This window comes from Myodes glareolus, chromosome 4 (genome assembly GCF_982192425.1).
Source record: "Myodes glareolus chromosome 4, mMyoGla1.1, whole genome shotgun sequence".
Classification (NCBI taxonomy): Eukaryota; Metazoa; Chordata; class Mammalia; order Rodentia; family Cricetidae; genus Myodes; species Myodes glareolus.
Window position 1 is genome coordinate 9,294,532 of NC_142029.1, and position 15,409 is coordinate 9,309,940.

Consider the following 15,409-nt stretch of genomic DNA (forward strand, 5'->3'; position numbering starts at 1 on the left):
TGGTAGAAGAGCTTTTAACTTCTCACCTGTGTAATGATCATGGGGTTTGGGGATATAAACTTAATATACTGTGTTTTGTTTCATTGTGAAAGGGTATTGAATCTTGTCAAATGCTTTTTCTACATGGTTCAGATGACTGAAGCTTGCCTCTTTATTAATGTATGGCATGTTGCACTGATAATTTCCATGCATCATACATTCAACCACCTCGCCATCTAAGAATTAACCTCATTGTTGTTGTGTAAAACCCTTTTAAACAAGCTGTGAAATTTGCTGCACTAGTATTTAAGGAATTTTGAACCAGTACTGATACAGGATGCTAGTCTTTTTTTTAATCTGTTATTGCTTTGGAGATTTTAAGTCACTGATCTAAACTCCTAGACTCCTTATTGTTTATAGATCCATTCTAATTTCTTAGTTCATGATTCATTCCTAGTAGGATGTGTTTCTAGGAATTTCTTCCCATCAATGCATACAGTTCTTCCCAGGGCTATTGTTTAGAGATGGAGTCTCTAGAGAGATCGTGTTGCTCAGGTTGACCCTAAACAAGGTACTCATAATCATTTAACCATTTGCTTTTATAGAACTCATAGTCACCCCTAAGTGATGCTGGTCTGGGGCTTTTTCGTGTATGTAAAACGGTGTTGGGGACTGAAGACATGGCTCAGTGGTTAAGAGAATGTACTATTCTTGCAAAGACTGGTTATTCCAGCATCCATGTCTAGCCACTTGCAACTCTGACTCCAAGGGATCCAATGCCCTCTTCTTCAGGCACTGCACTTCCATGCACACACACAACTCACATTTTAAAAAACTTTTAATATAGTTATTGTGATTAGCAGTACCTAAACAAGAAAACTAAGATTACTCAAAGCTACCAATCAAAACTTTTGAATCCCTAAAAATAACGCACACACCAGACACAAGAGTATTTAATGGAAATATATTTGTCTAATATCTACAAAGTGTCAACAGTTGGTCTTAAGAAAGCAGACAAAAGGCACAAAATTAGTATTACTGCAGAGAAGCATTCATGCTACTGGATTTTATAAATATCATTGGAGTGGCACAGTAAAAAATAAATTAAGCACTCAACAGAAGTCCAATCAGACTTTGCTTTTCTCGATTTTGTTTGGGTCTATGTTTGACCTGTGCAAAGGCTGGAGATTGATTCTCAGCTGGGACTATGGGGACTCATGTGTCATAGTTACAGTGGCTTTCTTGCAGTTTGGGTCAAAATTAAGAAAGAACGATACAGACTATTTGTTCTCTTTTCCCAACTAGATATGAGGCAGTGGTGGTCCATGTAGTGTACGCATGCGTGTATTGAACTTCCAGAGCCCTTTGTCATGACTGTGTGATTTGTCTTCTGCCGGGCAGAGCACAGAGGCTCATGCTTCGGCATGAGAAGTGTCAGAAAGATGGGCGAAAGCTACCTGGTGGGCCTGACTCTGATTGCTCCAGAGTCACCCACATCAGCCAACAGAAAGGCCCATTTGCTCTTTCCTGGGCATGAACTTGAGTCATAACTCATCAGCAAAGGGTTACCACTCCCCTTCTGCCAGGGATGAGCCCCTTTCAGACAGGGACTTCAGCCGGCTGTGCCACTTCAACCTGCATGTGACAGGAGTCGGGCAAGTGGAAAAGACCTTAAGTGCAAAACTACCTTGGCAAAGTGGAAAGTAGAAAACACCAAACCTTGTGAATAAAAAGGAGCTCAAGATTACCCAGTTCAGCCTTGGCGGGCACTTTGCGTGTACACAGGCCTCAGCTGGCTCTCGAATAAACCCTCAGGCAGATTTTGGAGTGCATGTTTCACAGTATAGAACCTCTCCCTCTGATTTGGATGCTAACAAGAGGCTCAGCAAAAATGCCAACAGAACCTTGATACTGTACCACTTTAATTCCTACAAAACTCAGGCCTCCTGAGGGCAGCGCTGCACCTCCACCCATCAGTGTGTCTTCCAGAGGGGGTTGAAGTACACCCAGCCATCACCCTGCAAGAGAAGGAGGAGGTTTGACAGGAGGACCTCACAGCAGAGAATTGAAAAGCAAGGACCCCTCCCACCCAGCCAGCCTGGCCAAGGCCAACAACTCGCCTTCAAGCCTGTCTTCCCCAACCCTGGCACTTCCTGAGCTTATCTAAGGATACGTTTTTCTCCTGCCCAGCTGAAATAAGAATATGCATTTGCTTTTAAAAGGTGGGGTCTTGACAATTCTATCTAGATGACTTTGCAAAAAAAGAATTCTGAGACAGGGGCCAGAAAGGTGACATGAAAGACCCTCCACCCACCCACCCACCCCCCAAAAATAAGACTTTTTGGCAGGTGTCTGTCACAGTGCATCCAAGGACAGACGCCACAGGACACCACCCCTCAGCCGCCAGGTGAAAAAATGATGGCATATGTAAGCGGGTGACAAACCAGAAGGGACTGCACAAGGCAGAAGACCACAATCCTGGCATGGGGGGATACGTATCTTCAGTCCTCCTGGCTTTTATCAAGCCCCAGGGATAGAACTTCAAAAACAAATCTCCATATAAGTCAGGCAAGCTGTCTGAGACAGGACTCACCTCAAGGAAGGCTTCAAGGAGTTCTATCACCTGAGTGAGGCCCCCCCCAAAGGAGACCCTTCAAGGCAGTCTCCCAAGTACCGTCAAGTCTGAAGTTCCAGCCCTGAAATGCAGCCAGGCAGCCACAGCCACACAGCTGAGGATGACCTTGAGCTTCTGCTGCTCCTGCCTGCACCTCCACATCCAGTGGTGCCAGGGAAGCAGCCTACAAATGGAAGTCTATCCCCAGACCCCTGTCCCAGTTACTTCCTAAACAACTAGTGACACCTTGATACAACCTAGAATCAACCAGGGAGGGGTTGTCTATTAGGCAGGCTTGTGGCCCCGGCTGCAGAATCACCTGGGTTCGTGACATGACCATGAGATCCTAAGCTGTTAAGACAAAGGGAGCTCTGCACGTGGAAATGCACACTCCCGGACTTTAGCTGCAAACGTGACCAGCTGCCTCAAGTGCCTGCCACCTTTATTTGTCCCCGTGATGACTGTGACCTGGCGCTGTGAGCCAAATGACCCTTTCTCCTCTAAGTTGCTTTGTTATGGCATTTTTATCACAGCCACAGGAGACAAAACTAAGGTTGACCTCCATGGAACGCAGGACACCTTGCCTGCTTCCCTGTGTTGTGGGGGTGGGGTAGGGTTTCGGGATCCTACAGAGTTCTGCTCTGTGTAACCCTTCCATGTGACCCACAGAAGGTCAGGCTCTGTGTCAGTACTCAAATGGGGAGGCTTAAAGGGCACCCAGATGTAGAGAGGGAATAGTGGCAGAACAGATCCAAAGTGCCCTCCCTTGGCTTGGCTAGCCAGAAGGGTTTCGGAATGGAGGAACATTGCAGGGGAAGTGACAGCTGCTTACTTCCTCAAGATGAGGTCCAAAAAGACCCTATCAGGGAAATCCTAATCCAAATTCCAGCCCGGGGACCCAAGCCAGAGCCATGCTGTCCCTCTGCCACCCAACTGTGGGAGCAATAAAAGCCAAGGTGCCCTTGCTCAGGGCGAGAGCCTAGTAGCAGGGTTACCTCTGGGATGAAGTACTTGGGCCGCCAAGGTGTGCGAAGGGTCTCCCGTTTCCTCTCTTCCACCCTCTGCTTCTCCTCCAGGCGCCGCTTCTGCTCTGTGGCTGCGTCCATGTCTCCAAGCCGCAGGTAGTGGGTGACTTCCTGCCAGAGGTTCCTAGAAAGACAAGTAGTAAAGGAAACCATCAGGTTGAGCCAGCTATTGGAGTGACAGTGGCCAGGCAGGGAAGGAAAGATATCTAGGCAGCTGTCTGCAGAAATCCAGTTAAGACATCCTGAAACACCAGAGCCAGGGCTGGAACCTGGGCTCTTTGGTTACATGTCTGCTGCCCCCACACAACCTGTCCTCGTGTTCTGAGACTCCTAGAAAGAGCAGGCAGAGAGTACTACCACCCCAGGCACCCCTCTAAATGTTTTAGAAAAACTCACTTAATCCTCATGACCCAATGACACTGGTGGCTATATAATTAGCAACTGCATTTTGCAGAGAAAACTAATGTCAAATGAGTGCGAGAAACAGGGAACCTCAGAAAAGCCCAGAATGAAACTGGGAGAATCTGAAAGGGGAGGGTCATCAAGGAAAGCCAGGGGTGCCCCCAAGAGGTTGCCAGATTAGCACAGGGTGTGGCCAGAAGGGCTACTCCAGGCCTGCCTCTGTGACCCAAGACGGGACCTTTGCTCAGAACCGTGTTCTGGTCGTGGGGGCTCAGATGGACAGATAGTATCTTGAAGCCCCCACTAGGGTAGTCTGGCAATGGAAATGGCTGGCTGCCACCACAGCAGAGCTGAGACTGCTGGACAAGCTATGCTGATGTCACTTGGGACCTAGTAAGGATGGTGGGGACAGGTGCATAGAGCAGCCACAGCACATCTCAAGTGGCCAGTGTAATTTCTCGTCAGTCAGCTTCCTATGGCCCTTGTTATTGCTTTTCTAGATGGGGTCTTACGGTGCAAGCCCAGGCTGCTTTCTAAGCTCGGTTTCCTGCCTCAGTCTCCTGAGTTTTAGTTACAGGCAGGCTTGTGCCACCATGCCCAGCACTGTGTTTAAATACATACATAAAAGGAAAGACAGCAGCCCCTCTCTAACTCCGGGACTAGGTTCCTTCCCTGCACTCTGCAAGGGTCTAAGTACCCAGAGGCAGACAAGGCAGAGCCTAGCAAGGAGCAGCTGAACCTCATCCTGGGACTGCCCCTCAGAGGTAGTGGGGCCTGGTGGTGGATTGATTGCCTCTTTAACACACCCCTTCCTCTTCTGGCTGTCACCGCCCAACCATCTGGGGTGAGAAACACGAGGAGTTCGTGACTCCACGACAGCACAGAGAAGCTGCATTTGCTCCTCACAGCCATGAATGAGTATGACTGGTTTTCAAACTGGTACCCAGGGAGAGGATACTGCTCCTGCAGCTTGGCAAAGGTGCCCTGCTTTGCTTCCTTAGTAAGCACAACTCCCATGCAGCTCCATACTCTTCTAGTGCCAATGAAGCCTCCCACAGCATATACCATTTCATCTTAGCCCCACCTGGTAAAGAGCAGACTTAAAGCAGGCCTTGGCAAACATTGTCCATGAAGGACCAGATAGTAAATCTTAATGGGTCTTGGTTGCAGCTAAACTCGGCTGTTGCGACAGGAGGGCAATCATAAACAGCCTGTGAACTATGTACCGCCAAGAACAAGCATGGCTAGTTTTCAATAAAGCTTTATTTAAAAAATCAGCTGGGGGCAACAAGCCTGACAACCTAAATTGGATGCTAAGAGCTCCCATGGAGAGCAGAGAGCAATCCTCTGGTCTCCACATGTGTACTGTGGCACATACATGCTCATATACATAAATATATAAATATAGGGAAAAAATCCAAAACTATTTTTGGAAATTAGTCAGGGATCAGTTGGACCCACAGGCCTCACTGACTAGTAGACTGAAACATCAAAATGACTGTATACTTGTCATTGTCATTTTCAGTTGCACATGATACACCATGTGGATATTGCATAATTCACGTAACCAAATGATGGGCAAGTAGGTGATTTCTCTTTCTTGAATGTTTTCCCAAAAATAAACTCATGTTTGAATCTTTCCTGTATTTAATAATTCCCCATGTCAATGGATAGATTCCCCAGAAATAGAAGCAAGATTAAAGTGAGCTCATGTATTTAAATCTAATGGTCCCTGGGCTGTACCTGCTTCTACCAGGAGCATGGGCTGTGTGGAGTTGATTTCTCCACCTGTGCCAGCACTCAATATTTTAAAAGTAACATTGCCCATCTGTCAAGAAAGAAAAAAGGAAACGTTCACTGCTTCCCTACATAAGTTGTTCTCTCAATTACCAGCAACTCTGTGATTAATTTACAATCAACCAATAATAATAGGGCAGTTGGGTTGACAAGCTTTTTCAGGACAGAGGTCACAAGTCTACCAGACAGTGGGTGACAGTCCATTCTTAAGAGCAGAACCATGCAACTGACAAATACATGGGTCTGTCCCCAATGGACCCAGCGGGGGGAAATTCAAATGGCTAAAGAAGGCAACTCCTGGTCCTTTGCCATTAGCTGTACTGCTGAAGTTTCCCATGGGTCCCTCAGTGAAAGCTGGAGCAGCTGAGCTGGGCAGGCGTACCTGGACTCCATGGGCCCCTGCTTCTCCAGAGGTCTGAGCTTCTTTGGGTACACAGGAAGGGCAGTCGTGTCGATGACTTTGGTCTCCCCATTGCTGTAGGTGAACTCCAACGTGCCGTTCCATTCCCCGTGTGCTTTGCAGACGATGGTGTTGGTTGGGTTGTGTTTCACTTCGGCTGTGACCCTGCATTAATGAGTGAGTCAAACGAATCCAGAGGGAACTCTAGTTCAGAGACTCTTAAAGGCAGCTCAGGGAGAAAAAGTGTTTTTGCAGCTTGGCTCAAAACTGGGTCTTATAAGAAGATGCAATAATCTTGATACGAACAAGAAAAGAAGGTGGAATGGGTGTGTTGGCTTACGCCTGTAACCCCAGCACTTAGGAAACAGGCGTGAGAATCTAGGCCAAGACTGAGACCAACCAGGGCTAGGTGGATAGGTAGATCTCGTATCAAAAAGATTGAACGAAAGAGAGGGAGAAAACGAAAAAAGGCAAAAACATGAAATCCTAATCAGGTCTGAAGATGGATCAACAGTAAGAGTGGTCAGAACCTGCTTCTCTGATCTGATAGTTATATTCAACGCCGTCTGTCACGAAGATGATCCAACAGTAAATCGAAATGGATTCTCTGCTCCCCAGACAGCATCTCCTGGTGCTGCACTCGTACCACCAGAGTAGGAAGAATTTCCCCATCCTTAAATAAGACCTTGTTCTGTGCCAAGCATCGTGGTACATGCCTGTAAACCCAGCATCTGGGGCAGGGCCCAGAGGACTACAAATTTAAGGCCAGTCTAGGATGTATGACAGCTTGTCTCAGAACTAAAGTCCCCTATCTGATCTGGAGAACCCAGGGATCTGTGTCTGAGTGGGAAGAAATGCCCCCTGGAGCAAGTCCTCAGGACTCAGTGGCCCAGCATGTGCTGAGTTTCCCATTTGCTTTTCCTATTTTCATTTATTTTACCTATGTGTTTTGGGGAGAGGTATGTACATATGGGGTGTAGATGTCTGTGGAAGTCAGAGGTGTCAGATTGCTTGAAGCTAGAGTTAAATAGGTGGTTGCAAGCCATTGTTGTGGGAGTAACTTCCGCTGCCTCAACCAATAGTCGCTGAAATACGAGCCAACAGTGCAGCGGGGAGCGACTTCCGCTCCGTCAGCCAATAGCTGCTGAAATACCAGCCAGCCCACTGGGGCGTGGTATATTTCTCTTTTAAAAAGAGAAGCATATCCGGAATAGGCTCTCTTGGTTCCGGCTCTTGGTTCCGGTGCTCGGTCTCGGCTGCTGCTCCCGGCTCCTGCTCCAGCGACTAGGCTCTCTTCCCAACGGTTTATGGTGTATGTAAGTTTTACCCCCCAAAATAAATAACCCCTTAAAACATAACTGGTGTGGGATTGATTCGCTAATAAGCCATCCAGTGTGGATGCTAGGAACGGAACTCTGGTTCTCTGCGAGGACAGTAAATATTCTTAACCTCTGAACTATCTCTGGTCTAAGTATCCAGTTTTCAAATGTAGGCTTGGAAGCCACCTCTCTTAGCCTAAGAGCCATTCAGGTTTCAGGTGGACAAGCCTACTGGTGCAAAGTATGAGTGGTGTGCTGGCTAAGGGTGCACAAGGGCCTCCATGGGGAACACACAGCGGCATGCTTTTGGTGATATATCTATCATCTTTCAGATGCCAGCATGTTAACTGAATACTGGCAAGAAACACACCCAATCAGCTCCAACTCCAGTGTACTGCTGAGGGTGTCTGTGTGTGTCCCCAGGCTAATTCTAACAAAGTCCAAGAAGCACAGCTTGGGTATTTGAGGTCTGCACAATGGCAGACTTGCTCCAATCAGAGCATTAGAATAAGTCTGTCCTTCCTCCAATAGTAACCTCTCTCCTTCCATTCGAGACCTGGTTTCACAGCTTCTAAGGATGAAGACATGGTCTGTGGCTTGGATGCCCAGGATTCCAGGAGCTGAGAAATGGGGGCCGCCCCATGCCTGTGCCTGCAGAGCATTGCGCTATAAAGTGTGTCTTCTGCATTACATCAGACTGCCCATAAATGATGAGTAGGGATGGCCCCAAAGCCTACCCTATGAAGTGGGGGGAAGGGGTGTCTTTTCCAGCAAGAACTGGTCACTCCGTCTTGATGGTCAACTCATCTACTGAAATGCCATCTTTTTTAGGGTTGAAAGTGCTGGGGGATTGAACCAGGTCTTTGTGTCTGTCAGGCAAACACTACCAGTGAGGTGCGTCCCCAGCCCTTGACTTTTGGAGACAGGGTCTCACTATGATATCTGAGCTAGCCTGTAGTTTGTGGTGTCGCCCAGACTGGACTGGAACTTGAGATTTTCTTGGCTCTGCCTCCAGAGGACTGGACTTATGGACAAATGGCATTCTGCCTGGCTAGAATTCAATGTTTTTTTTTTTAAGTGACAAGAGCGCATGGATCCTCAAGCTAGCCTAAGTACTCAAGGATTACCTTGAACTTCTGATTCTCCTGCTTTTGCCTCCCAACTGCTGGGATTACAGATGTGCCTACCAAGTCTCCTTTCTGAAAGGGTGAGGGAACTCAGGCACAAAGAGAAATACAGCCAGAGTCCTGGCCACTTCCTACCTGTGGACCTTCCCGCCGTAGAAGGGCTTTGTGTGGAATGTCACGGTGGCAGAGTACCCGGTCTTGGCACAACTGATGTTGACCTTCCCTCCAAGCTCCACCCATGGGACAGTGAGGATAGAGCGGGCGTAGGCACTGGGCAGCGTGAAGACGTATTCTTCCCCATGGTCCAGGAGCCGAAGCACACCTCCAGGAGAGAGGGAGAGTCAGGCCAGCAAGAACAGGCAAAGAGGAACAGGCACAGAGCATGAAGGATAGGAACACTCAGGTGGGCGCCCCAAGAGGGTCCTGGAACAAATGCCGTGCCTCCCACCTCAACAGAGCTCTCTGTTCGCTGCCCTGTGTTCTGCTGTCTGAACATGCAAAGCTCTAGAAAACACCACAAGCAAGGTAGACCTGCTCTGCCATCTGAGTGGACAGTAATCATGGAACAGAGATTCCATGGAACAGCCATGATTGTGGCTGTGATCAAGGCAGTAGGCGAGAGGCCAGTGCCAAGGAAGACCCTGTCAGGACAAGTTAGCCTAGAAAAGGACGGTGCCCCAAGGAAGGGGCTAGGTATAAGATGAAACAGGTGCCCAGACCCATGAATGTAATTCCCTCTGTGAGAAGATCAAGGAAAGCACCTGTGTGAGGGTGGTGTGTAGAGGTGTGGTGGCTGAGCAGAGTCACAAGGAAGGGAAAGGCTCCAGTCTCACCCCAGGACTGCTGGAGTGTGAGCTCCCATAAACAAGCACCTCACCCTGCATATAGCTCCCTGCTCCCCTTCAGTACTGAGAGAAAGGAACCCACCATCAAGAGTACCATGAGCCTACAGACACAACAGCTCTGCCCATTAACTGGATATACATGACCAAAAGTGGCTTGTGATGCTCCCTCCCAAGGCTCATGGCTCTCCAACCATCAAGAATGAAGACTATGGCCAATGGTCCCCATGAGGACTGAGTGCTCACTGGTCAACAGTCTCCTGAGAACTTTATATGGTGCCCTTCAAGGCCCTGCAACATCCCATAGGACAGTGAGGATCATGGTTTCAATGCAAGCTGGGGACAACTGATGCTGGAGACAAGGCCTAGGGGGAACTGCCAGACCTGGTTTCCTAAAATAAAGATCGAGAGGGGAGAAAAGTCAAGGAGCGGGAGCGGATGAAGAAGAGAGAATGCACATGAGGGTGGGGTAGGCAGGACCAGAGGTCTGCAGTACAGTGAGGAGAGAATGAAGCCAGTTGTCATCCAGGGTACCCTGCGGTTCCAGGAGCCACAGTGCACACAGCACACTATAGACTCTCAGCTACAGCCATGAGGGTTCCAACTCCTGCTCATGTACCAAGTGCTTGCTGCTGTGAACCCATGCAGCCATACCAGCCTCGACCACCAAGCTTGGAGGGAGGCTAACCCACAGGGTCTGAGGGAATGGAAACAAGTGAGGCTAGCTCTGTGGGCTCACAGCCACCTGAACACGACAGGAGGGCTGATACCGTAGCTGTATTAATCCCACCTCTGGCCGAGAATACAACCGAGGACACTTAATGCACATATTAAAGCCGCCTTCTTCCACCTGACCCAAAACCTACAGTATCAGAACAGACTGGCTTTTCCCGCCAGCTTCTCCAGCTCACTAGAGCATTTGACTCAAATGACTTCTGCCCCCAAAGAGAAACTCAGGCTCCTGTGTTCTATGACCTTGACATTCTTGTGCCTCAGAGAGACACCCCTCCCTCTGGCCCGATCCCTATCATCCCATCCACACACTTACTAAGGGGATTAGACATGACACTCACATCACAATGGCTTCTGACCAGAGCCTTTCAGAAGGAGCTAGTCTGAACATCTGTCTCAAAGCCTACGTTTGTGTAAGACTTTTCCAAACTGGGCAGCTTATGAAGACAAAAGGCTAGAGCTAGAAGGTTGAAAAGAGAAATCACAGGGTGTGGTGGCCCACACCTGTCATCCAGAGGCCGAGGCAGGACGACCAAGAACACAAGGCCGACCTGGGTGATAAAGTGAAACCAGACCCCGTCTCAAAGAAAAGGGAAAAAAGTCACCAGCATGGTCCTGTCAGTCTCCGTTCTAAGTTCCTAGATTCCTCAAGCTCCAGTCACGTCCCCAGAGAGGAGTTCTGACAGGGAGGAGCTTCCAGTCACTCCATACACACTGCAGGTTTAATGGCCACTCAATGTAGAACAGTTAGAAGGGAGTCTCGGGGAGGGGTTGTCTAGACAGGCTGGCGGGCCTGTGGGTGCGCCTGGGAGGAGGTTTAGCTGGGCTAATTGAAGTGGGAATGTGAACAGTGCTGTGCCACGGTTGAAGTCCTGAACCGAATGAGAAGAAAGCGAGGTGAGCACCAATGTGCACCTCCTGCTGTCTTCTGATGGAGACACAGTGTGCCCAGCTCTCTCAGCTACTGCTGCCACTTCCCTGCCATGATGGACTATCACCTACAACTGTGAGCCAGACAAACGTTCTCCCTTAAGTCGACAGTAAAGGAAACTAGACGATAACCCCCTCCGGGTGGGCAGCGCATCCCCCACAGCCTTGGTGTCTGCTGTGGTACTAATTCAGGGCTAACCCTGCCTGTCCTTAACCAGGACAGCTGGATACTCACCTGCTTGCTGGAGCCCACACCAAGGGCCGTGGCAGTCACCTGTCAGGTGAATGGATGGTTGGACAGAGAAGAAAGTCTTGCTAGAGCGCATTATCAATAAGGAGGTAAAGAAGCAGCAACCTAGGGCTGGGAGCTTCTCTAGACAATACCTGTACAGCCAGGCAGTGGTGGCACATGCCTTTAATACCAGCACTCAGGAGGCAGAGGCAGGTGGACCTCTGTGAGTTCAAGGCCAGCCTGGTCTACAGAATGAGTTCCAGGATAGCCAGGGCTGTTACACAGAGAAACCCTGTCTCGAAAAACCAAAAAAACAAAACAAACAAAAAAAGAAAGAACACCTGTATTTCATCTACAAAGAGTTGATTGTGCTGGGCACTTGGGGGCCAGAGGCAGGAGGATCACTGCAAGTTCAGGGCCAGCCTGGGCTAAATAATGAGTTACAGGGCTGTAGAAAGAACCTCTGTTTTAAACAAGAAAACAACTAAGGAACTATCTGTAGGGAATTTAGAATAAGTAATAAAATCAAATAGAATAACCCAAATCCATTTTTTTCTAATTTTATTTCTATATTGTGTGTGGGTGTGTGTATGGGGCTGGGTGGGTGGGTAGGGTATGTGGTGGGTGTGTGTATGGGGCTGGGTGGGTGTGTGTATGGGGCTGGGCGGGTGGGTGGGGTATGTGGTATGTGTGTGTGGCAACCAGAAAATAATTAATGGGAGTAAGTTCTCCCCTTCCACCATGTGGATCCTGGGGTTACACTCAGGTTTTCAGGCTCCTGAGTGCCTCTTACCTACTGAGTCATCTTGCTGGTCCCAAATTTTGTTTTCCAATGAAGACCCAAGGACACAGTCTCTGCAAACTTAGACATCCCTCGGCCCTAAGCGAGCCTGTCTCTGAGCTTTCCACTCAACCACAACACTGTGGGGATCCACCCTGTGGCTTTGACCCAGCAGTGCTTCCCGGAGTGGCACCCTGGCCTGCGTCTGAGCAGCAGGCAGTGCTCAGGAAAAGGATCCTGACAGAGGACAGTCCCATAAGGAAATGCCTGACCTCACATCGCTGGGCCTCAACAGCACTGGCTGTGCCCTTGGAAGGTCTTGAAGGTACCTGGGCCAGGCTTAGACACCCCCATACGGTCCCGAATCTGTGAGCCTGAGAACTTTCTGGAAGTGTCTCAGGTTCTGATTACTCATTGGGAACAGAAGCTTGTCAACTCAAGAAGTCCCCAGCATGGGAGATCTCACAGACTGCTACCTCACACAGCCCACAAATATCACCGGCTGTATGGCTGTATTCCCTCTCTCTCCCCAGATCCTGCTGGAAGCGGTTTCCCTTGGGTCTGCACTCAGACAGCACCTCAGACAAAGGCCATCTAGGTCACCAGTGACCTCCAGGCCCAGACACGAGTGGTCATATCTTCCTAGGGTTGCCCAGCATGGCCTGCCACAGCTACCCACTCCTCCCGTGGATACTGAAATGGGTGGTTGTGTGTGTCAGCTTGACACAAGCTGGAGTCATCAGAGGAAGGAGCCTCAGCTGAGGAAATGCCTCCTTGAGATCCAGCTGTAAGGCATTTTCCCATTTGACCAATGGGGTAGGGCCAGTAAGCAGCTCCCTTCTATGGCCTCCGGGATCCTACCCTGTTTGAGTTCCTGTCCTGACTTCCTTCAGTAATGAACAGTAATGCTGAAGTGTAAGCCCGATAAACCCTTTCCTCCCCAACTTGTTTCTGGTCATGGTGTCTCATCACAGGAATAGGACCCCTAACTACAACAGATGCCTTTCTGTGGAGCCTCTCTGGCTCTGCTAAAGCCTCTGGACCTCTCTCTGTGGGAGGACAACAAGAACCAGGGTTCATAGAGCAAGCTTCTTGGCCTTGAGGACTTTAAATGACCTAAGTTTCCCTTGGCCAGGGATTCCCCTGGCAGAGCACACAGCTCTCCACAGGACCACCACACTCATCAATAGTTATCAGTCATCTGACCTTCATATGTGCATTTCACACATACACAGAATTAATCACATGTAATTATAAAATTTAAAAAGTTAAATAGCAGTAAGCCATGCTGAAGACCTATGCATAAATGGCCTTATTTCTTTCCCAGATGTAAACCTACAACTTTTCATTTCCCTCAAGACGGGGTTTCTTTATATAGTGTAAACAGAGATCGCTCATTCATTTCCTGGCCGCCCAGACCCAAATAACCACACAGAAACTATTAATTACAACACCATTTGGCCAGTAGCTTAGGCATATTCCTAGCTAACTCTTATATCTCAAACTAACTCATTTCTATTAATCTGTGTATCACCATGAAGATGTGGCCTACTGGGAAGGTTCAGGTAGCATCTTTCTCCTTCAGCAGCTACATGGCATCTCCCTAACTCTGCCTACTCTCTATCTCTGTCTCTCTGTTCTGATTTCATGCCTGACTTTACTGTTAAGCCATTGGCTGAAATAGCTTTATTGATCAACCAATAAAAGCAACAGATATACAGAAGGACATCCCACATCATCATAGCCCTGACTGTCCTGGAATTCTTTGTGGAACAAGCTGGTCTCAAACTCAGAGCCCCATCTGATTCTTCCTTCTGAGCGCTGGAACTAAAGGCATGTGCCACCATACTTAACTAACCTACAATTTTCTAGGCTCTCACGACACTATCAACTCCTTGTAGAATAAAAGACATACCCTAACTGACTTGTGCAGCCTTCAGGGACCCATGAGTTTTACCTTATCAGATTGTAAACCTCTTGTGGAGGTTTAAATGGGAATGGCCTCCACTGGCTCATATGTTTGAATGTTTGGTCCCTAGTTAGTGGGCCAAGGACCAAGGCCACTAGGAACCATCTGAAAGTCCAATGATAACCTGTTGGGAATCATTTCTCTGTTCACCATATGGATCCTAGGGTTGAACTCAGGTCATCAGCCATGACATGAGTCTTTAGGGGACCATTAGGTTCTAAACCACAATGGTTGTGTTTTGAAGTGAGGAGGGCTGAAAGTGTGTGCCTGTGGGTGTGAAAGCAAGGGTCATCGAGGTGGGTTTTCTTTGCCATTTAAATTCTTGCAAGGGGGCTATGTTTTCTGAGAGAGAATTTGCCTTTGTAGTATTGACTGGTCTGGTTCTCACTGTGTACACCAGGCTGGCCTTGATCCTTCCTAGTTTAGGAAGGATCCAGAGGTGTGGCCTTGTTGGAAGAGGTGTATCTCTGGGAGCTTGGCTTTGAGGTTTCAAATACCAGATGTAGCTCTCTCCGCTTTCCTCTTTAAGATTGGATGTAAGCCTCACTACTGCTATAGCACCATGCCCGTCGGCCTGTGCTGTGCTCCCACCATGCTCGTCCTAGACTCGCCTCTGAAACTGTAAGCAAGACCCATAACCAAATGTTTGCTTGTATAAGCTGCCTTGGTCATGGTGTCTCTTCACAGCAATAGAAGAACAGTGACTAAGACAGCTCCCCAAGGCGTTCCAGTCACCACCCCAAGAGCTCATTTACCAGAAAAGGGAAGGGGATGATTTTTAGTGACCTTTTGTGATGTAACTAAAGTCACAAAAGTTACGCACACATACATGGCTGTTGCTAAGGTCAAGTCAGCTGAGAGCCAATGCCCTTGTCTGAGTGCAGCACCTCTTTTTCTACACTCCCCTTTCCCCACAAGCTGACATATATGTTTATTTATTATGTGTCCAGTGTTCTGCCTGCATGTCTGCCTGCAGGCCAGAAGAGTGCACCCAGTCTCAGTACAGATGGTTGTAAGTCACCATGTGGTTGCTGGGAATTGAGGTTACTCAGGACCTCTGGAAGAGCAGCCAGTGCTCTTAACTGCCAAGCCATCTCTCCAGCCCCTTACGTCTATGTTAAATGTCTTCCTAAACTCCAAGCCTGTTAATAACTTGCTAGATCTGAAATCATTTTTCTCAAAGCAGCCAAGAATGCTGGTTTCACCTGAGTGGGGCCTGTGAATGAGCTCCTCAGGCGGCTGCAGAGGGTGGCATGGAGC

General features: G+C 48.5%; 1 protein-coding gene across 3 annotated transcripts in view; it reads right to left on the minus strand.

Annotated features, from left to right (window-relative positions):
- Positions 1-929: 929 nt before the first annotated feature.
- The window catches only part of Osbpl10 (oxysterol binding protein like 10), a 257,610-nt gene continuing 243,130 nt past the window's right edge, over positions 930-15,409 (minus strand). For all 3 annotated transcript variants that reach the window (XM_085688999.2, XM_048424343.3, XM_085689000.2), the window contains 4 exons: positions 8,799-8,985; positions 6,200-6,382; positions 3,589-3,742; positions 930-1,997 (listed from right to left, as the gene is read on the minus strand). In XM_085688999.2, the coding sequence (XP_085545125.2) occupies positions 1,953-1,997; positions 3,589-3,742; positions 6,200-6,382; positions 8,799-8,985 (569 nt within the window). In that variant the 3' untranslated portion in view covers positions 930-1,952. The remainder of the gene's footprint in view (positions 1,998-3,588; positions 3,743-6,199; positions 6,383-8,798; positions 8,986-15,409) is intronic.